Source organism: Aphanomyces astaci, assembly GCF_000520075.1.
Source record: "Aphanomyces astaci strain APO3 unplaced genomic scaffold supercont1.29, whole genome shotgun sequence".
NCBI classification, from domain to species: domain Eukaryota; phylum Oomycota; class Saprolegniomycetes; order Saprolegniales; family Verrucalvaceae; genus Aphanomyces; species Aphanomyces astaci.
This window is the reverse complement of record NW_009798292.1, coordinates 223,156-245,888: the sequence shown is the minus strand read 5'-3', so window position 1 is coordinate 245,888 and position 22,733 is coordinate 223,156. Positions and strand designations below refer to the sequence as shown.

At 54.1% G+C, this 22,733-nt stretch overlaps 6 protein-coding genes across 6 annotated transcripts; all 6 read left to right on the top strand.

The window, feature by feature from the left end:
• Positions 1 to 303: 303 nt before the first annotated feature.
• H257_10583 (hypothetical protein) lies at positions 304 to 7,086 on the top strand. The gene is made up of 3 exons (XM_009837180.1): positions 304 to 1,260; positions 1,582 to 1,959; positions 2,598 to 7,086. The coding sequence occupies exons 1-3, from the start codon at positions 331 to 333 to the stop codon at positions 6,948 to 6,950; spliced, it is 5,661 nt and encodes a 1,886-aa protein (XP_009835482.1). The 5' UTR covers positions 304 to 330; the 3' UTR covers positions 6,951 to 7,086.
• Positions 7,087 to 7,838: 752 nt separating this feature from the next.
• H257_10582 (hypothetical protein) lies at positions 7,839 to 9,748 on the top strand. Its single transcript, XM_009837179.1, has one exon. The coding sequence runs from the start codon at positions 7,897 to 7,899 to the stop codon at positions 9,685 to 9,687; it is 1,791 nt and encodes a 596-aa protein (XP_009835481.1). The 5' UTR covers positions 7,839 to 7,896; the 3' UTR covers positions 9,688 to 9,748.
• A 936-nt stretch (positions 9,749 to 10,684) lies between these two features.
• Positions 10,685 to 15,462, top strand: H257_10581 (hypothetical protein). Its single transcript, XM_009837178.1, has 6 exons — positions 10,685 to 11,458; positions 11,515 to 12,265; positions 12,424 to 12,565; positions 12,624 to 12,913; positions 12,968 to 13,086; positions 13,145 to 15,462. The coding sequence occupies exons 1-6, from the start codon at positions 10,727 to 10,729 to the stop codon at positions 15,407 to 15,409; spliced, it is 4,299 nt and encodes a 1,432-aa protein (XP_009835480.1). The 5' UTR covers positions 10,685 to 10,726; the 3' UTR covers positions 15,410 to 15,462.
• A 121-nt stretch (positions 15,463 to 15,583) lies between these two features.
• Positions 15,584 to 16,273, top strand: H257_10580 (hypothetical protein; the record flags this gene model as incomplete). The annotated part of the gene is made up of 1 exon (XM_009837177.1): positions 15,584 to 16,273. The coding sequence occupies one exon, from the start codon at positions 15,584 to 15,586 to the stop codon at positions 16,271 to 16,273; it is 690 nt and encodes a 229-aa protein (XP_009835479.1).
• Positions 16,274 to 16,378: 105 nt separating this feature from the next.
• Positions 16,379 to 20,725, top strand: H257_10579 (hypothetical protein). The gene has a single exon (XM_009837176.1). The coding sequence runs from the start codon at positions 16,418 to 16,420 to the stop codon at positions 20,696 to 20,698; it is 4,281 nt and encodes a 1,426-aa protein (XP_009835478.1). The 5' UTR covers positions 16,379 to 16,417; the 3' UTR covers positions 20,699 to 20,725.
• Positions 20,726 to 21,089: 364 nt separating this feature from the next.
• Positions 21,090 to 22,594, top strand: H257_10578 (hypothetical protein). Its single transcript, XM_009837175.1, has one exon. It carries the CDS (start codon positions 21,193 to 21,195, stop codon positions 22,162 to 22,164), a length of 972 nt encoding a protein of 323 aa, XP_009835477.1. The 5' UTR covers positions 21,090 to 21,192; the 3' UTR covers positions 22,165 to 22,594.
• The last annotated feature ends 139 nt before the right edge of the window (positions 22,595 to 22,733 follow it).

Here is a 22,733-nt window from a genome sequence, read left to right as displayed (position 1 = left end):
AGTGGAGCATGGTCCAAGAGCGCGTGGCAGCGTGCGAATTTAAAATGTTTTCCCGCTTACGTAATTTTTATCTAATCATAGTGCAGTATTCTTTGTAGTTAGATTTGATTGGTTAATTTAATGTGTGCAACAACAAAAACTTCGCTGCCCCTTAAATTCCGTCGCCGCCTGTAGTATGGTTGGTGTGATGTGATTTGCACTGGTTGACGAGGTTGAAGGCACATTTTAATTTGTATTTAATATGAGTATACTACTATACCCCCTCCGGTTGGCTGAAAATCTATCGAAAGATCGTAAGCTTATTGTTCAACCATTGTCAGTCGCGCTGGCATGCGGACGACGTGGACAAGTGGACGGCCACTGGGGACTTCGCCTATCGTCCTGCTACAGATGCATCGCATGCTTGTGCTCATCTTGTGTATCCTCGCAGTGGCGTCGGTGGCCTCTGCACAAGTATCAGACTACGCACCACCAGCCACGGTGGTCGAGGGCAGTGGCACAGCGGCAGCCGCTGCCATGCAAAGCTTGCACGCAACGTTGCGTGCATTCGAAGCAAAACAAGCCGTGCCAAAGCCATTGCCCCAGTCCCACAACGTGGATCTATGGCTCGGTGGCATCCAGTACAAGTCGCGGATGTCTCCGCAGTGGACGGACGAGGTCACCGGACGTCGGTTGCGTCTGGCCACTGGGTTTGGTCGTCGCGATGTGGTGGTGGAACCAAGTCGAACCTTCGGCGGGGCTAGCTCACCTTCATGGCGTGTGCGGCCATTCCGCGAGTATGGGTTTGGCGAGAGCCAAGTGGTGCGGGTGTCGCCTAGTGGGTTGGACTTTGGCGTCCAGGAAGCATGTATCCCGTCGCTGATGACCGTCGAATTCTCGTATCGCGCCGACACGCTGGACGATGGAGGTGTAGCCAATGACGATAGCACTTCACCCACCAACTCCCTGACCGAACAGCTGCCACTCGAAATCCATGGCATCCACATCCAGGACAAGCAGTTCCTTCTTGCCGAAGTGTTCGCTCCCATAACGTTGTCGCCCGGCAGCGTCCACACATTCCACGTCCTCTTCCTTCCGCATCGACACAGCTCCACCACCATCCATTCCGCCATGACCTTCCAAACGTCCCTTGGTGATGTCCCGTACCCGCTGCGGGGCTCTGGTGTTCCGAACAGGTACCGCGTGTCCGAGTTCAAGGCGTCGATTGCAGCCGGCGTACAGTTCGACCCTACCATTGACCTGTACAACCCCCACCCCCAGGTTCGTACACACAACGATCGATTCCGTGGTGGACGTCCTGATTCTGATTCCAATCGACATTTCACACGATCGATCTGATTCCATTCTGTTCGGTACATACACATATGAGTCACGAGATTGGCCTGATTCCATATACAGTACATGGTGGACCTGATACCATGATACCATGTACAGTGCGTAGTCACGATGGATCTGATTCCATCAACTAATACACACGATGGACCCTGATTCCATCACGTCGTGCCCGTTTGTTGTACGAGTGGTCGACATGTTTATATGGTGGTGATATTATCCTATTGGAAGTCATGGTGGCGATTGTAGATGTTGCGCGTGACTGAAGTGTTTACCACCGAAGGGTTCTTACACGTGGAGTTGCCCAAGGTACCACCGTCGCCGCCGCCGCCTGCTCCTCCATCGCCACCTAGGAATGGTTCACATGCTGACAACCATGAGCCAGTCCATTCTAACCACGACCTTCCACCCAATCCCATCGGTTTATGGGAGATTGAACCCGCTACAATGCGTCCTGTGATGCAGCTGTCTTTCGTATCGTCCACACCAGGAATTTACACTGCCTACGTGAGAATAGAGACTGACTACCACAATTTGATCGTGCCAGTGGAGCTCACAGTCTTGTCCGAGGGGCTACATCTGGGAGCCACTCATTTGAATTTTGGCATATTGGTCAATGACGACGAGGTATGTACATACACTTTACCCTTTGGACATGCCAACCTGGTCCTTCACGATATAGAATGTTGTGGTCTTTTACGTGTTTTCATCTCCTGATTGGACTTGTTTTAATATCCGTGTGCCAGAGTACGATATATATATATCTATGTATATATTTATATATATATTTATATATATGCCATGGACCGACGGTACAAATATTGTGAAGTCTGCCATGTGGAGTGTCACCTATATTATTTTATCTTTTTATCCGTGTGCCGGAGTACGATATATATGTATATGAATTGGGCAAACGGTGTAATACTAGTATTGTTAAGTCGGCCGTATTGAGTGTCAACTACTAGTACATATTTTGTCTTGAAAAGATCCAAGTCGTCGTATATTATGGACCAGCTGTGTACCATCTGTCTTGGTGCAATAAACATATAATTATTCCTTTTTCCTTAACTATGATTTTCAAAAGTCAACTTGTAATGAAGAAGAATACTATGAATACTTTATAACAATGGGCGTATTATCCACTACTATTATAGTATTTTGATAGCGATGGTTCCTATCCGTATGGTTGTTCATTACTTGTTGCTTGAAACGAATTTGAACCAACCAAACTATCAAACACAAATATATATAAATATATATTCTAGGAGCACCACATTGCACTGGACTTTATCAACACGGGCCATACCACCGTCCTGATCCAAGGCGTGAGTTTGCAGTCACCTGATAGCCACATTTCCGTCATCATTCAGGGCTCCCATGCCGTCGCGCCCATGTCTAGAGTACAGCATGGGATGGTCGTGTCCTTTGGCAGCACCGCCGACGCCGGCACGTTTACCGGCAATCTGATAGTGCACACAAACGACACCTCGGGTTCTGGGCCAGACATTTGGTTAAACTACACAGCCACCAAAGTGAACGGTGGCCTCGCATTTGCCCCAGAAGATGTGCAGTTTACGTCGTGCGGGGGTGCGGGGCGGGGGCTCGTGCTGACGAACCATTTCGACACGCCCGTGGCCATCGAAATGGTGCAGCTGGTGCATCCGTGGTTGTTTGCTCTGCACAACTTTACCGGCAACGCCACCGCCGACGCCGGCGCATCCTGGCCACCCATTTACTTTGATTGTGTCGTGTTGATCAACGATATTCCCGTTACAAGTCCCGTACGAACTCACACGACGTCGCACTTGCTCGTTCAAACCAACGTCTCCCGTCACGTCGTGCCTCTCGTACTGTCATCCAATCGATTGACGTTGGAGACCAAACATCGTCGATGGCAGGCTGTCGTGGTTCAAGAAGAGGATGTGAACAGCAGCACGTCCCTGCCTAGACGGGGCTTCCGACTGGATTTGGGCAATGTATCGTTATCTAGACATGTTGCAGTCAACTTGACCAACTTTAACCCGAATACCATTGCCATCCACAGCATTGTGCCTCATTTGCCATCTGTAGAGGTGTATCTGGAACGTCCAACTCCGCACTTGGCCGCGTCTGTGATAGCGTACGAATGGGTGTCTGCTGCCCCCCCCACCGAGGGTGACGACGACGACGACGGCATTACCACCTGCGACAACGTTACGTCAACATGTAGACGTCCGTCCAACTCGTCACACTTTGACGCCCCTCTGTCGTCCACGTCAACCAACAGTGCCTCCATCCCCCCCGGTTTTGCCCTTCCCATGATCCTTCACATCACGCCGGCGTCAACACCGTTGATCGATGTGCTAGCGTACACGATTTCCACGGCCTACGAAACCATCGACGTATACCTATCATACGCCCCTGTCCAGGGAACCATCGCCCCCACCCGGCGCCAGCTCCGTACAACCTCCCCCTTATACCCCGGTCGCGCCGAAGTGGTCCCCCTGCAGGTCGACAGCTCGTTCAATTTTGCCGTGCCTATCACGGCCATCCGAGTGTCGGACCGCCGCGTTCAAGTACTCAGCCAAGCCGCAGAACTCAAGCCCAACGCCACCACCGTCATGGCACAGCTCATCGTGTCCCCAGCGTACGCGTTCGGGTGCGCGAGTGCCGACAAGTTTGCCGACTGCATGCTGCCGGCGCCGATCGGTTCTGGAGTTGTAGGAGGGGGTGGTACGACGACGAGGAGGACGAGGTCGCTGTCGACATTTGGCCAACCAGTGACCCAAACCGACGTGGACGCACACTTTCAACGCCTCGAGCGCTTTTCCCACTTGCAAGGGGACGACTCGATAGTCGAGGTAAAAGTCGTCGTGTACACGGACTTGGTCGCCGTCGCCCCTGTGATTGTGCGCATGTCGTTGGCGCGGCCGCGGCTACTCGTAGCCATTGCTCGAACGGAACCAGCTAGTACTACTAGTCGTACGACTAGGATTGGTACTAGCGACGACAGAAACGACATTGACGTGCCCCTCACGCACGTGGGCCACGTCACCAAAGTGTGGCTATCGGTGACGAATCCGTCCAACGTGACGATAGACGTTGGGTTGGCCTTGCTGGCATCCCCCCCCTCCTACTCATCTGAACAAGAAGAGTTTAACAAGAAAGAAGGGAGTGGGGGACGACGAATAGGAGGTAGCGGCGGGTTCTACGCGTGTCCGAGCCATTCCAAACAGAGGGTGACGGCAACGACGGCCTCCTCTTGCAAAGATGCATGGACGTCCGCGGTGACAGCAGCAGCAGCTTCTACTCTGTCGTCGTCGCCTCCAGCTCGCGAGCCCGTGGCCGCGTTCTTTTTATCGGCGACGCACAAACCGAGGTCGTTGGCGCCCGGGGAGACCGTGACGTTGGGCCCAATCTTGTTTGCCCCGACGGCTGCCATCGAGTTTGTCGGGCGGGTGTACCTTCGCAACACACTGAGCCATATTGAACCGATCGTGGTGCGGGGCATGGGCGGCCAAGGACATGTCGTTGTGCGCAACAACGTCGTGTTGGAATCCCGTGCTGATTCGTATGTGACGATTCTACTCGAAAACGACGGCAATGTGCCGCTAGTCGTGTTTGGGTGGAGCTGTCCCCGTTGTCGAGTATGCGACGACGTTGACGACGACGCAAGTAGCGGGTTTTGCGTGCAAGTTGCAGAAGATCTTATCCCCCTGGAGGTAGCCCCCCACGGGCCCCCGTTGGCCCTGAACGTATCGTTCGTGTCGGCATGCTCGTTTTCGGTTGAAAGGGAGTCCATGGTGTGGCGTACATCGGCAGGTGACGTGGCAGTACCCCTGCACGGCATTGTAACCGACTTGGATCAGTGTCTTGGAACGACCCGTATGTCGTACCTGTACAGGGGGTTTCGGTGGCTTGTGTGGACATTGTTTGCCCTAGTGGCGAGTCAAATCATGCACTACACGGTGCAAATCGTATGGATCGACTGGCACTCGCCGCCTGCTGACACGAGCTTTGGGTGGTCCCCCCCCCCTCATATTGATTCAAACCACCTTCGACCACCTCCACCACTATCTTCAATGTCTTCATTTCCCCTCGACCCAGTCGATGACTCGTTGCTAGCAGACCAACTCCAAGCGATTGAAACCCAAGTATTGGACAGCTTTACGTTTGCCCCGATTCGAAGCCCTGCTGTTCAACGTCTGCTCGATCAACGCAAGGCGGTGGCGGCGGCTTTGAAAGACGCACCACTCAAGAAGAAGTCCAAGATGAAGAAACCAGTCGCGCCGCCGTTGTCGTCCCCCATAGTGAAAGAAGCCACGGAGGAGGGGGACGCCAAGCTAGTGCTCGAGGCCACCGACGACGCAGATCGAGTTCAGTTAGCGGCGTCAGGTGGGGAAGTGATGTCGCACCCAAAGACTAGTGTCACGGTGAAAGTGGCAAAGGACGATGCGGATATGTCGACTCTGCTAGAGTCTGCCCCGCCCCTTGTGCCGAATAATTGTGAGACTGGCACGGCACACGACAACGAGACAACATATGTGCAAGGTGGATGGGCAAAAGATGGTCAGGTGCAGCCAGATATGGACACGAATAGACGAGACACTGCAGTGGTGGCTCATGGAGGCTTGGGAAATGCTGCGGTGTTCCCGAGTACATCCCAGCGAGTCGTCGGATGGGTGGCCGAGCTGTCGATGCAAGATGGGGATGGAGGTCAAGATGAAAACGAAGGTGGTTTTGCTGTCACTGCAATCGACACTACCACCACCAGCGATGAAGACAACAACAATGTTCTTGAACTTGATCAAGATGATCATTTTGGCGACTACGTTGCGAAGGAACGTGACGTGGGCGGGATGGAGCATGCACCACGTTTCGACGCAGACGGGGATGACGTTATCGCCGTCGGGGGCGACGAAGATGACGTTATCGAGGATGGCGACCGCATGGATTCGGTGGACCTATCAGTCGACACCACCTCGTCGTCGTCGTCGTCGCGGACGGACCCCCACGACGACGATGACGTTATTCTAGACAACGATGACGTTATCGCTGCACTGGACCCATTTCCACGTTGGTCGACCAACGACTCGGCGTTTGTCGAGTGTATGAACCGCCACAACACGATTGCGATGGACGAAATCGATCAATTGATGCAAGAAATACACAACGAGACGCAGGCCGTCGTTCCACGCGAGCACGCTCTGGACGGTGCCACGTCATGGACGTTGTCGCCCGATCCGCATCGCCATCGCCCGTCGGCGTCCTTCCCGCCGCCTCCCGGCTTTAGCGCCGCCGACGCCGACCCACTCGCCGTGTCCCAGGCGTATTCTGAAATGCGCCTATTGCATCCCCCTTGTCCGTCATGGGACACTAACGCGTTCAGGGCCCCGCCGATGCCACCGTCCTACTTGCCAGGCCGCCATCACCGCCCAGGTTTCATCGGGTCCCATCGGCAACCCCCGACTACCACTCCTGTCGAGTCACCACACGCATATCAAGAGTGTCCTCCCCAGCAGTCGATGGTCAGAAGCCTGGCGACCCGAAAGGTCGCGGTAGATAGCTTCCGCGCCGAGAGTTTGCACTCGGAATCGTCGTCCCCCATGCTGCCAGACGGGCAGTTTTCGTTCTGGTAAAATAATACTAGTATACTACTACGTAGTAGTAGTAGTAACTAAAGGTACTAAAGGTGATGTGTCGATAGGTTGTGTTGTTTCGCATGGAATTGTGTCTCATAATATGATCATGGAATTGTGTCTCATAATATAATCATGGAATTGTGTCTCATAATATGATAACGTTACCAAAAAATGTAAAATGTCATTGAAAACAGCACATACCATTACGACGCTCTCTATCCCGATTTGTTTTGATTGGACAAATGTTATCTTTCTTATCTTTGTTTTGACCAATGAATCTAATTAAACGTCTTGAACCTATTTTTCAATCGCGTGAATACGTAACTTCGAAAAAACAATTGTAACGTTAGGGGAACATCTTGAGATTGAATAATGTGGCGACATAACGTTTGTTATAAACGGCAAAGTGACGTAATTTTCATCGTAAAAATGAATAAAACGTAGTAAAACGATATAAACGGCAAAGTGACGTTATTTTCTGCGCATGTTCTATCGAATCATCTCGCTTGGAGTGTATCGAATCATCTCAACTATATTAATACTATGACTTAACATTTGTAATCAACTACCTTGGAGTGACGTTAACTATTGTACAGGTATCGTGCATGTTCGTGTGCCCATGACTGGCTGAACGCACTGCACATACCTCTCTCTCTCTCTCTTCTCCACGACCACCCTCGCGTGATTGTCCACTGAATTCGCCGTGGCAAGCGTATGACAGTAGATAGGGTGGGACACTCAACACATCCGGATAACGGGTGGGTACGACACGCTTCTGATTGGTGGAAACATGGGATGAACTTTGAATTTGGGACTGCCATTGGTGCAAAGTGCAGATCGTGGGCGAGCGTATCCGGATATCGTCGCCAGCATCTCAAGATGTGTGCCGAAAGGCCAGTTGACACATTGCGCTCGCTACATTCCATTGCGCTGGCTGTCTTTCATGCTGGTGGTGCTGCTAGAAGAACCTCCAAGTGACCACCACCGTAACGTCCTTGCGCTAGCTCGCGACGACGACGACGAAGTGAGTATCTTAGCCGAGCCAACTCGATCAAAGCGCCATCGGGTCGCTGCCAAGAAGTCATCAGGTTGGTCGCAGCTTTGCCAGCGCCTATCGACATCCGCCGAAGTGCGCTACTACGCGTTATTGGCCCAACTTCTCCACAAGGAACACGCGCGTTTGGATCCGCGGCAGTCGCGCGTGCTCACCCAGAACGTGCCATCCCTTCCCCCACCGCCATCGCGACCCCCGTCGTCGTCGTCCCATCATCATCAACCTATGGAAGAAGCTTCGTCCGTCGTCGTGTCGTCGTCTTCCTCGTCCGCTCCGTCGGCACCTCCTTCCCGGCCATCCGTCGACCTGCCGCCGCTGCCCCCGCTCGACTTTTCTCCTTCCAAGCACCGCAAACGACCGCGAAGCATGAGCTTGTCGTCATATGAGACGTGGACATTGGATTTCCCGTCCATTCGACCGGGGATGTCCGTGCGGGTCGTGCGCGCCGAGCGCACTGCGTCGAATGCCGTCGCGCACTACGTCATGCATGTCGTGGACTTGCACACCAAGGTGATGTGGGAGTGCCGGAAGCGTTTTCGAGAACTTTATGCGTTTCGCCGCGAGATCAAAACCATGTGCCGCAACTCTCCGTACGGCGAAGAGCTTACGTACTTGTTTGAGCACTTGGCGTTCCCGAAGCGATCGGTGGTGGGCCAGACCAGTGGCGCCCGGATCCTGCGGCGGCGCCTCGTGCTGGAAACATTTCTCCGCAACGTCGCGAGCCTGTCACCCGACACGCCGCTGCATGTGGCCGTGGTGGGACGGCTCCAGAGGGAGCTGTGTTCGGCAGCGTTTATCACCCATTTGGCCAACGAATCAGTGGACGTCGACACGACCAGGTGCTCGCCGCACGACCTGGTCGAGCTCAAATGGCTCGCATTTGACCTCTTTCGCAACTTAAACTCGTGCTGTACCATCGAAGGCGACACATGCCAGCGCTTCCTCCATGTATTTCGGAACCGATGCGCAGTCGTCCAGGATGCGCCGCCCTCTGGCCAACAAGAGTTGGCGCGCCAAGCCCTCCAGGACCTGCGCAACGTCACAACCCAGATCCAGCATTATGTCCTCGACACCCTTGGGCCGCAGTACCGCCGCGCAATTTCCACCGCCATGTGCGATAGCCACACGATGGAACAAGTGGACGAAGCCATCGACGAGTGTGTGCTTGTGACGGTAGAGGACGCGGTGATGGTGCCCCTGCAGGAGCAGATTACGTTTTTGGTTGAGCTGACCATCGATGTCGACGTGGAGGCGGCGCTGACTCGAAGCATGGAGCACGACTTGTATGGGAAACCCCAGAGCTTTTTCGGCATCCCCGACGCTTTGCAGAGCGACGTTAACTTTGGCAAGGCGTGCTACCACCTAAGCATGATGGAAGACCGAGTCCTGCCCCACGAAAAGCTCCATGAGCTCGTGTTGTCGGCAAACGAGATATTTGCCGCCTGCGGAGACGCTAGGGGCGGCACCGCGTCCATGGGCAACCCGACCTCGACCATGATGAACGCCGACGACTTTTTGCCGATACACATTTATGCTGTTGTACACAGCAACCTGAAGCGGCCGTATTTTGCCAAAGAGTTTCTCAGTGCGATGATCCACCCAAACAAAATGCTTGGCGAAACCGGGTACTTTCTCACGATGTTTGAAGCTGCACTCAAGTACGTGAGTGAAAGCATGTAATAAGTAGGCGCAACCAAATGAAAAATGGGGGTACTGGTATATACTATACTTGTCGTATATGGGGTTGCGATGGATCAATCGTGTGGCGATACAGATATTGCAAACAGAGACTAGTAGGAGATATACTACGTAGTACTGGCTGCTAGTATATTGGATGTGAAGCGTGCTACGTACGACTACGTAGTGATACACCATCTAGTTGAATGTTCTGCATTGGTTTGAGCTTCAGACACTACGTTCAAGTGTCCATAACGACACCAAGTCTAATGGGGGATTACATAGGGGGGGTTGATACAGTAATAGGGTTGCTGGGTGAATGTAGTACTAGGAAACGCGTTCCATGCTAGCCTTCGGGGCTAGCGTGGCACGCGTTCCAGTGGCCAGTCACTTGCCACGCCCAACTACACCACGACAACACAAAGCTGTCGCTCGTTCGTTAGCGTCAAGTCCCGGAGGACTTCGAGTGCCCCAGGAACCCCGTGACCTTGCCACGCTCAACTACGTCTCGTCAGCCCGAAGCCACCGTCCGTAGCTAGACATTTCTTGGGTCCCTCTAAACGACACCATCCGGCCTACGAGCACCCCAAGGCACCCAGTACCGTCCGGAGGGTTTCAGCCGTTCGTTCTCCCACGCGTCCACAACAACGTCTATACAGACAAGAAACGAATGACAACTTGTAGTGAGATGCATTGTCTTGGCTTTACACCACTAAGCTTACTGTACTGTACTGTATTCCTTCAAGACTATCATAGCGTGCTTGTCACTGGGTGTAGCTTTTGAAACAGTCAACCTTGAACTTCCCCGTCAGTTACGAAAACCTTGGAAACCAAGCAATAAGCACATGTGTGGGCGGTGATATACTTCTCGGAGGAGACAGGCAGGAACTTGCTTCATCGACCGTTTCGGAGATTTTGCATACCCCAAGCAGACACTTCACGTCTCGTCCCCGCCCTCCCGATCCCAATCCCGTCATGTCAGTTCATTGTCAGATTTCACTTGCTCTCGGCAGCAGTACTACTACTACCAGTGTTAACCACCATGCACGCTGGACGACTACTCGGCGCCGCCTTGGCGCTAGTACATATCCTACTCACCCCCACCTTTGCCGCGGTCGTGGTGTGGGACAACACCGTGGCGACGGGGGACGTGGTGGTGCCGGCGGGGCAAACGGTGGTCCTGCGCAACCGCAACATTGTCCGGGGGCAGTTGACCATCGAAGCCGGGGCTGCCGTCACCGTGGACCCAACGTGTGACAGCGTGTACCTCCAAGTAGGCAACGTTGAAATCAACGGAATTTTGAGCATTGGGAGCGCCGCGGCCCCCTTCACCAAGACTGCGACAGTGGCCCTGGGGTGTGAAAAGCCAGCTTTGTATCCAGCGACGGACGACCGGCGCTACGGTGTGAACGTTCGCCAGGGGGGGAGTTTGCAGCTGTTTGGGAGCAAAGGCACCAAAGTGCCGTGGACGAAGCTAGCGTTAACGGCCGTCGAAGGCACCACGTGCATCACACTGGCCGACGACACGACGGGGGATTGGGCCGTTGGGGACTCGATCATCATCACGACCACTGACTTTGACCCGACTCTGACCGAGCGCCGCACGATCACTGGCTTTCGATCTACTTGTGTGGAAATCGACTCCCCCCTCAACTATATGCACTACGGCGCGTTCACTCAAGGGATCGACCAGCGGGCCGAAGTCGGGCTGCTTAGTCGCAACATTCAACTCGTGGGGTGCACGACCAGTGGCCTCGTGGGGGGGCACCTCAAGGTACGAACACACCACTCCAATGTGCGGTTCATTGTTTGACCTTCCGATATATGTAGATGAACCAAGGATTCCGAACTGCCCAGTTGAGCGGCGTGGAGATTCGCGCGTTTGGCCAAGGCGATGTCATCGGCCGGTACTCGATTCACTTTCACTTGACGGGGAACGTGGCGGCCACGAACTCGTTTGTCAAAGCCAGTGCCATTCACAGCTCGTACATGCGGGCCATCACCATCCACGGCACGCAGAGCGTTCTGGTCGAGCGCAATGTTGCGTACAACATCACCGGACACGCCATGTTCTTGGAGGACGGCGCCGAGTTCAACAACACGTTCCGGGGAAATTTGGTCGCATGGGTGCGCCAGAAGACATCGGGGGCGTTTCGGCTCGGGTCGGATGCGCTGCAGGGATTGTCGGCGTTCTGGATCACGAATGCCGACAACGTGTTCGAAGACAACGTGGTGGCGGGGGTCGAAGGCACTGGCTTTTGGCTGCACACGCGGGCACGCCCGAAACTGCCAAGCTTCAAAACGGGGCTGTATCCGACGGTAGCCCCCCACAAGATTCCATTGCGCAAATGCACGGGGAACAGCGCGCATTCCGTGTGGAACGGGTTCCGCATCGACAGCGTTGACTTTGACCAAGACGACCAACCCGCCCAAGACTACACGGGCGCCCCGTCGTTGGCGTACGAACCCATGGCCCTCACAGTCATTTCCAACTTTACGACACATCACGCGCGACAAGGGGGGTGGTTTCGCATTTTTCAGATCGTCCTCGACAACTGGAACGTCGCCGACTGTCGAGAAGGTATGTGTGCTGCATTGGGATTTGAAAATATCGTTGAGAGGGGGGGATAGTGATGATTTGTATGTGAAAATGGCGGACTTGTATTCGATTTGATCCTTGAACAAACTATCGTTTACAAACTACCGGTATAACTAACTGTCCCATGACTCATTATGTAGGCATACAATTTCTCACGACGGGCAACACGGCGACGATGCCCATCAACGGAACTATCCGCAACAGTCATTTTGTTGGGAGTTCGTCCAACCGTGGCAACCAGTTCACCAGTGCGTTTCAAAAGATCAACTTTATCGAAGCTCGGTACTGGTTATAGTTTGATATTGGTTACTCAAGGTTGACGTACAATGCCTTGTCGTAGGTCGGACAGTGCGCTCCTGTTGGCAGATGTCATTCAAATGGCCGTGACGTTGTACGATGGCCCGCACTACATCGAAAACACGACATTTGAAAACTACATTTCGTACCCGTGCTTCAACTACTACTCGACCGCGTTTGGAGCTCGGGCGTTCAATACGTTTATGATGGCGACCACAACCCAAAGCACCAACAACAAGTTCATCAACACTGAGTTTCCAGTGTTCATGTACGATCGAGTGAGCGATGGTGGCAAGACGACGTTAATGCTCGACACAGATGGTTCCATTTCCGGTACTAGATACAACCTCCAAACAAACACCCCCCCTCACCTTATTGACACAATAGGCCAACGCAACGCTGTGATCGCTCCCGACTGGGACTTTTACTACACCCCTTCCTGTGTGCGCAATGGAGGGTACGGCCTCGCGTGTCCACAACGCTACAACAACATTGAAATCGTTCAGGTATAAAATAAACCTATTTTTGGAACAATTCCCACCTCTTAACTCCTCGTCTTGATAGATTGATGGCGATGGCACCAACTTGGCAAAGTATGGAGAGCTCTACGTCGTTCGAGCCAACTTGGCGAGTCGCAGCGGGGGACTTGCCCCTCCTCCCCCCGGCCTGTCTTTCCAAGGACAGTACATTCCTGCGGCTGGGGGATACCTCTATCACCCGTCGCTATCGGTCGGAGCGACATATGTGATGGGGTTTACCACCCGCACGCCCCCTATCCTTCGTGTAAACATTGTCAACGGCCAACAAGGCGACACCCACACGATCGCGTTTAGTTACCCCCGAGGCACGACCATCACGTCGGTAATGAACGTAGCCAATCAAGCGCTCAATCGGGCCACGTCGTTACTCGACCGCACGTGTGTGAATTGCTTCTTCTACGACTCAACTTTGGACCTGCTGGTACTGCGATTGAAGCAACTCCTCCCTCGTATTGATCCGACTTTGCCCTGCCCAGCGTCTGGGTGCGACGGCGTCGTCGTGCGCGCGACCTTTCGGTCGGCCACTTCGTCGACGTCGGTCACCGACTGCTCCACCCGAGGCGCCCCCCTGCAGACCCTCGACGACGCGTGGCTCCAGACGTCGTTCTCCAACAAGGAATCGTTCAGTTTGGACATGCCCATCAACTTGGATTGGTGTCAAATTGGAGACCCGTGCCTCGAGTCGATTGACGTGGGCAACCGCGAGCAAGGGATTCTAGCGTACGCGGACTTTCCCTGCAACGGCATTGGATGTTATTCAAACAAGTGTCGGTACTGCAAACTCTCGTTCAGTGCCTCCAACCAGCCGTTCTTGCCGTGTCCGTTCGAGACCCGTCGTGCCACTGGCAGCCCGACGACAACCCCCTCTTCCTCGCCCGTCCCCCCCTCGACACCTACGTCGACCCCCACGTCAGCTACCGGCGGTGCCTGTTCGACCTACGTTTCCGTAGGGGACTCCGCCGTGGGCATCTCTGCCATGCCGGACCTGGCTTGCAGCGTCGACAACAATCGCACGGGATGCTTCTTGTCTCGATGTCGCTTTTGTATGGCAAGGGATACCCCCCTCTCCCGCGTGTTTGTCCCGTGCACTACTACTCCCCCAACATGTGCAAGTCTGGTGACGCCTGGGGACCAAGCCGTGGGTATTTCGGCTGTCACGGACACCAAATGTCCCAACAGTGTGCTTGCTGGCTGTTTTGCAGACAATTGCAGATACTGCCAGACCCGTCCCACGACCCAATCGTGGCGGTTTGGCCTTTGCAGCAAGGCTGCGCCAAGCACCACCATGACGGCTGTGCCGACAACAAAGCCGCCTTCTACAACAACCCAAACTCCACTGACTGCAACCCCCTGTGATCCGACCACCACAACAATGCCGCCCCCCCGACCTACTACGATATTGCCCATAACTACAACTACTACCCCCGCACCGGTAACGACGACAATGACGCCCTCACCTACCGCGGTATCGCCCGCATGTGCCAGTCTTGTGTCAAATGGTGACCAATCTGTGGGTATTTCTGCCGTGCCAGACCCCAACTGCCCCAACAGTGTCCTTCCTGGCTGCTTTGCCAGCAAATGTAGGTATTGCCAAACCCGTCCAACAACACAATCGTGGCGATACGGACCGTGTATTGTCCCTGCGCCAACCACCACCACGACGGTAGCCCCCACCACAAAAGTCCCTGTAACCACAACTCAAGCTCGAACGACTGCCGCGACTACTACTTCCCCCTCGCCCACTACGACCACTTCCCCGCCTCTCGCAACGACAACAACACCTGCATGTGGGGTGTCCATAGGTGACGCCGCGAGCGGTTTGGGGGCATTTTACGACCCGTCCTGTGCCAACGGGGGTTTGGGCTGCTACTCCAAACTGTGTCGATTTTGCAGAAAGTCACCCGTTGGGATGTATGTGATATGTCCTCCAACGGTGGCAACTCCCAAGGGAATTACCAACAACATCCAAGGGGACTCCGCCAACGTCGCAGCTTCCTTTTCCACGACGACCAACACTTCTGACGGAGCCAATGCCAGTGCTGTATCGTCGTCTGCGCACGACTTGACTGCGGCAGAGCAGGCGACGGGTGTGGCCATCCTCTTGACGCTCTCGGTTGTGCTGGCTCTGGTCGTGAAAGCTGACATTCGCCGTCGCCAGTTGGCGGACAAAGCGGCCAAAGTCGCCGTTCCAAGCATCTTGACCTTTGATGCCACCGCACTAGACAACAACGACAACGATATAGCAGTTGTCGACGTTGTCGATGTAGCCCCCCAAGATAGCATTCTATAATAGCTCACTCATATTTGCATCGAATACATGTATATATTATACACTCTTATTGCAGCCTTTCTCAACGTAATGATGGAATGTGACCAGATCGAATGATTGACAGTTGAGACTTTACAACGGTAGCTTGTGGTGAACAGTACCCAACTTTTGTTCATTTCACGATTGGAGGTCGCCATGCTATTGATTGTGGGTTGGACATCCCTCTTGCTAACGCTGCTTCATGTGAGCATCCCGACCGCTGCTAATGGGGGTGGCGGCGTCTCGAACTCTTGCAATCTGACCAAATTTTGCGGCATTGCGTGCTTTGAACCCGAGATTGAAGGGTGCTGCAACGGCACAATCTTCTCGCTTGTGGTCCGTCAATTCCCCATCCCCCGCTTGCGTCGCCAGTCATGCTGCCTAGCTGTGGACGGCACGGCGTATGTCTCGTCGTTCTGTCCGATGTTATATCGCCCTCTGATGAACGCAACGTCGCCCCCCGTTCAGGTGATCATTGCGCCCCCGTTTGTGATTGCCATCAGCACCAATGTGTCGGGTCGAGCCGGCAACAACTTGACGGCGCCTTATGGAACCTCCAACACGACCGTACTGCCCCCGTTGATGTCTCAGGCGACGACGGCGTCCCCCACTGCGACCACCCCTACTCCAACAACTGTCTCGCCCCCTGCTACCCCAGTGACGACCGCGCCTGAAGCGACCACTGCCGAGACAACAACTGTGGCCCCTTCCCCCATTCGCTTGGCTACAGCCACTAAAACGCCTACGCCGACACCTACGCTAAACAATGGGTACACAGAACCTGGGCGTTTGTTTGCGTTCGCGTGGTGCGTTGGAATGGTCGTGGCCACCGCTTCTGTAGCGTAACTACATGCATTGACAAAAAATATACATGTGCGCCAAGGGGCGCAATGTTATTGTTCTGTTTGAATCGGTTACACGTAAGTGAAACGCGTTGTGAGTATTTGAAGGGACACATAGCGTGAGGTTGCATCAGCGCCCAGTAGGATCATGGAGGACGACGACAACCGGTCGGCGGATTCTAGGGAGGATCTGGACGATGTTCAATTTGACGTTGCGTGGGATGACATTCTCATGGACAATAGTCCCAGCATCAGTCCATCGAGCCAGAGTACCAGCAGCTCCCCCAAAGATACTAGGAGTGCCACCACTGGCAAGTCCAAACGAATGGGAGCAAGGGTCGACTACTTTCTAGGGCCGACAAAAGCCGACGACGTGGCATCCGCAAGCCCAACCAAAGCCAAGAGTTCGACACAGGAAGCATCATGGAGCCAGAACGGGCCACCTTTCGATCCAATTCCGACACAAAGTACGCCGCCAGCGACAGCACCATTTCAATCAACCAATCCTTGGGACGAAGTATCTTTACATGCCCTAGCTGGACAACGCACCTCGCTGCATGATGACCACATTTCGTTGCCAAGTACTCAACACCTTGCACGTATGGTTCCAACCAAGTCGAGCGAGATTGACAACCTCGTTGCAACTTTCAGCATGTCATCGTCGATTGACTCTGACTTGCAGCCGCCCAAAAAATTGTCGGGTCAATGGGAGTGCGAGGATGATGTTTCGGTGGTTGTCCAGGGTGATCGTGCACTACCTCCATCGTTTCCACAAGTAAAAATGCCCTCGGACATATTGAAGCCCCCACTTGCCTCGTCAGCAATCGTCGTGCCCTTGAACTCCCCGACTACTCATCCAAGTAGAAGGGCCACCGACGCAACGTCCTCTGCCTCGATGTCGTCGCGCAATCCCCCATCGCTGCCGCGAATACAAGGCGAGGCCAACGACAATTCTGAAGGCCCCGTAGTGAAACGAGTCAAATCCTCCAGCAGCCTTCCCCGTGTCGTGGATCTCTTGGACACACCTCAAACCCCATCGAACACTTTACCCCGGGTCACCGTTGCCACCCACGTAGACGACGAGACCACGTGGAAGCAACTTATGCAAGACGACGCCGCCATGGCATCTGTTAAACAAGCCCTCCGAGACGAGAGTTCAAGTTCCGTACCTCTTTCCAATGCCCCCCGCGCAAAACGCAAGTCGTTCAACAGTGCTGCCGCTACCACCACCCCTCGATCGCTTCCACCAGATAATACAACCCACGCCAACACTCACCCCGCCCCCATGAAAATCAGCTTGGAAGAATCCAAACGCCAAGACCTGTGGCAGACCCTACGGCGGGGCTCGTTGGCCATGGCCCCGATCAAGCGCACTTTCCTCCCGCCAGCTCCAGTCGTCGCAGTCCCTTCAGAAACCTGCGTGTCCCCGTCGAAATCTCAAACAACCTTGCCGGATGACCCCCCCACCACTACCATTCTGGCCACTTTGGACCAGAAATTAGCAGCGTTTGAGTCGTATTTAGGAGAAACCCAAGCCCTTCGAGAGAACTTGGATGAGGCCCGAGCGACGATTTCAGACCATGTCAGTCGCATCGACGATCTGACACGGCTGAACCAAGTGCACGAACAAACAATTCAATCGCTCCAAATGCAATTACAACAATCCACGCAACGGCAGACCCGCGACTCGGAAACCAACGCGACCACCATAAGTGCTCGGGTGTTGGCTTGGGAATCTTTTTCGGTGCAACAACAACGTCGCCGTCGTCGACAAATGCTGTTGGTCATGACGTGGCACGCCTGGCGAGGGGTATGCCGCCTTGAAAAAGCTCGACGACTCGCGGCTGCTACAGTCGTAGCACGACTGCTTGAGCGACGCGCAGCTACACATCAAGCATTGCGACGGGCACTACAGCAGCTTCAGCAAATCGGGGCTATCCAAGCGGGATCGCATGAAGCGTTACAAGCCAAGCGAATGGTCGGAGAATACCGTCGGCATACTCGAGAGACCGCGGTGCAATGTGCGATGCTGTTGGTGACGAATAGCGTTCGCAACCACTTGTCGCGTGCGCGGCAGAGCGCGTTTTGCAAGTGGAAACGTATCGACCAGACGTTAAAGGGTCAACAAGACTCGTTTAGACAAGGGGCTTTGAAACTCAAAGCGTGGCTTTCGATGCATTGGATAGCTGCGACGCGGCTAGCGCTGCAGCGGTGGGCGCACCACCACCACACGTTTGGGTGGCAGGCTGCGGTGGACACGGCGGCTGCGCACGCGGTCGAGTATAAGCAAGCCAAAGAGTGTGTGTTCGACTTGACCTGCACCGCGAATCAGCTGCGAGAAGCCAACGCAGCGCTAGCCAGTCAGTTGACCTCCCAGCAAGACAAAACGACGTCGTTGCGGGGCGAGCTTCAGTTGACAAAGCACGGGTTTGTGGCCACGGTGGTCCGACGGATGGAACGCGAGGGCGCTCGGGTTTGGTTTCAGGCGTGGCATGACCACACCCTGGTACAACAATCAACTAGAGTCCTGCAAACGACTGTAGCCGGGCTACAAACCCAGCTGGACGAGCGTGATCGGTTCACCAAGTCGTTGGACGCGTACAACCAAGTGCTCCAAGGCGACTTGGAGAGATTTCAATTTGTGCACCAAGACACACGACTGGCCGTGGACGTATTGACCAAGAAATTGCTCAGAGAAGAATCCAAACACCAGGCCGTGGTGGACGAACTTGCGGCTGTGTCGGCGCAACTTCAGTCGCTGTGTACGATCGAATGGGATGACCAGTATTATCATGATCACGACGACGACGACAATGCCAACGACATGATGTCCCAACCCCAGCTATGTCCTGTTCAACTGCTTCAAGCTAGCAAAGATTTAGTCGTGGAGCGACTGATTCAAGTGTTTGGCATCCATGCTGACCAGGTAACACACATGGCGAATGCTTCTGCTACTGGGAGGGGCGTGTACTTAATGTCTTGGGACAATTGCTACGAGCTTGTACAGTCGACGCTATGTCGCCGCCATCATGTTCCCCCTGACGGTTCCAACCAAGCGCAGCCCCCGTCGATGTCTTTGGCAGAAGACATGGAGATGTTGGCGCAGCTCGACTCATTCTTCCCTCCACCTCCCATCACGTTGCGCGCGTTTGTCATGGCGCTGTCTGCTTTCTTGACGCACATGCAAGCGCACACGACGGACGACAGCGTGCGTCGGCGGCTCGCGGGGTTTTGGCGGGCGCTTATCGATGCATCGGACGAGAATGACGATGAAGGAGGGGGAAGTCGGCCGTCGACGCCGTCCACCACAGCTGCGTGGACTCGCAAACACAACAAACTTAGCGATGACATCATTCAAAACCAAGAAAAACTCTTGGCTGTGCTCGAGCACGAAACCGCCGTCGTCGAGCGGGCGGTGCTGGATAAAGCGTCACTGAAACACACGTATCCGACCGATGACGACGGTGAACCGCATGAACCCCTCCCTGTGATTCCATCGACACCCCCGCCAACAGCATCGCGCAAAGATTCGTCGCCTACGTCTCCCTGTGACCCTGATGGGTGGCTAGCCCTGCCCCAAGTGCGAGACCTTGTCTTGGCCTACCAAGTCCCGTTGCTGCAACTGTATGTGAAATACGCCACCCCCCACAGCTATGCCATGGCTACGTCCACACCGCAAAGTCCATTTGACCGGCAGATCGACCTCGCCGTCCACACGTTAGCCCCTCGAGACATCGCCATGTCCCTCCAAGGGGCGCTAAAACTCTTTGAGGACCTCAAATTGTTCCCGGTCGTCTTTCCCCCAGATACAGTTGCTACCTATTATACGGCCATGGCTACCCCCCACTCACCTTCTCCGTCCCCCCCGCCTACATCGTCGCAGCCCCCCATGATGTTGACCTGCCCCGGCTTCATCAAACTGTTTGGTGCGTGCATTCTAACGACTTATGCTGGTCGCCCGACATCCATGTCCATCCGAGAGCGCCTCCACACATTTTTCTACGAATTGCACTGGACAGCGACCACCACACGACACCCGAAACCGTGCTACGTCGGTCAAGAGATTGAGAGCATTCTGTGGCCATTATTCGAATACTACAGTGGTAGCGGGGGCCACAACGGGCCAGTCCCAAGTTCTGCTACGAGTGTATCGTCTGCGGTGCCTACTACCTCGGATGCCAGGTTGGCCATGACAGCAGCCAAGTTTTGTCGATTCATGGCTGACATTGCTGGCGCCGACGGAAGCCGGTCCGATGCGGAGCTGATGTTTCGAAAAGCTGTCCGAGTTAGTCGCGGCACTGCATTGGCGTCGCAGATGGCATTTGACGAGTTTTACATGGGCATCTACTACATGCACCAGCTGAGAGACACAACCAAACGGTACGACAGCCCCGGGGACGCCCTCCGCGAGTGGATGCAGTTGATCTAACGATAATTATTACTAGTATGAATGGTGTGTACCAAGTATTAGTATGCAGTAAGTAGTGCGGTGTATAATGGCACTTTGACTCTTCGACTGTATAACGTTAAGCTATACAGTCGAAGAGTCAAAGTGCTATTATACACCGTACTAGACGTATTTATGTAATCAAAGCTAGACTGGTGGAGGGCGAATGAGCCCGGATAGTCATCCAGAGCCGCGTCCAAGAAGTCGTTGAACCTAACCAGGTAGGCCCAATGGGAAGTGCCTGGTGACGAGGAACTTGTACAAGTGATATAATATGAATGACAGAGTGACTTTTGAATCAGCAGTTACATACTATGAGCCTGGTCGTTTCGCATCGGTTTCAATCGAGACAAGCAGCATATTGTGCGCAAATGAACGAGTCGGTGGCAGTGTTAGACTATTCCCCACGAGAGGGGGGTGGTAGCTATGGAGGATCACCGAGAGAAGATTTCGCAGTCCTCACCCCGTTTCCAGTTATGGAAGCACGCCGACCGGATGCCCCGATGCCGCTGGATGTACCACCAAGCCGCTTCAACTACATCCAAAAGCGTTTGGCTGCCGCGGCAACATCATCCCCCCACCACAACCATCCATCGATGCTTTGCTTTCCCACCTCTGAGCCACTCACTACGCAGCGCTACTATCGGTTCCGCCTCCTTGGATTGCTCGCCATGCAACTTATGGCAGTCACGGCCGTTGTTGCTGTGATCACGCACACCCTCGACCTTTCCGACATTGTATCTCGATGGGTATCGGAAAAACCACTAGTGCTTGTGGTGTGGGGAGGTATTACAACCGTGCTTTTGCTCGTCCTGTACATCGTTCAACATCGCGATCGGTGGAATGCAGTGGTCCTCATCGCGTTCACCGTAGCCCAGAGCTTGCTCATTGCGGGGTTCGGCTTATGGATGCATCGAGTACCAGTTGGCTTGTTCGTCGTAGCTGGCACCGCGGGGTTTATGATTCAGTTTACCCTGTTCAGCTGTGTACGTGCCAGCGGCAGCCAGTGCAATGCTGTCGACCGGCTGTGTAATTTGTGGCAGGCGGGGGCGAGTGCATTTGCAACGACATTGGTCATGTCTGTGGGGTGTATGCAGATCGAGGCTATCCAGCACTGCCTCAGCTGGACCGAATGGAGCTACTCCATGGGGTTTCTCGGGGTATTGGCGATGTGGCTAGTCTTTGATGCGAATGGCTTGCAGCTGTGCCTCACGCAACCCCACGAGTACTGGCGGGGCGTGGTGTACTTTTACACGGACATTTTGCTGCTTCTGGCCTTGCTGGCGTCTCTCACGTGTGTTTTGGCATGTGGAGACAGTGGGGACGTCATTTGTGTGGGACCGGTGTGGTGCTGCGGCGGCGGCACTAGGCCGATCGAGTCACGACCGCCCGACCTCGCTGCTGCTGTTATCGACGGCAATAGTAGCCACAACGGTGTCACAGTGTAGTAGTCAAAGTACAGCTGGATGGTTGGTTGGTTGTCTGGGTGGATGGATGGTCGATCCTATTGGTGTGTTTTCGACGTAACCTTGCGCGACGAATGGGAGCCTACGGCAACTTTTCGACAGCTTGAACAATTCATTCGAAATACTCACGTAACGTCCATCCAAAAAGCGTATGCACGACAGCCCCAGAACGAAAGCAAGCCCGTAAAGAGCGCGCTTACTTGGATGAAGCGACGGCTGTAGCTTGTACAATGGCCTTGAGATTGCAACCGCAATCAAAGTACCTTTCCGAATTGGCCCCGCCGACGTAGATTACAGGCTTATGATACAACGGTCAGCTACTAGTATATCCCAGTTGTCAAATCGTTCTCACAAAGAAGCCAAGGCAGACGGCGCATGGCGAAGACTCAAGGTTCCACCTGTAATATTATTACTATATACTGGTATTGTGAATTTGCTATAAACTTCCGAAATTCGCGTGGTTTGTCTGATCAATATTCAATCATGCTGGAGTTCTGATTGGTTGAATATACTTGTCCTTTCTGTAAGAGCCAATCAAATACACTCAAAAT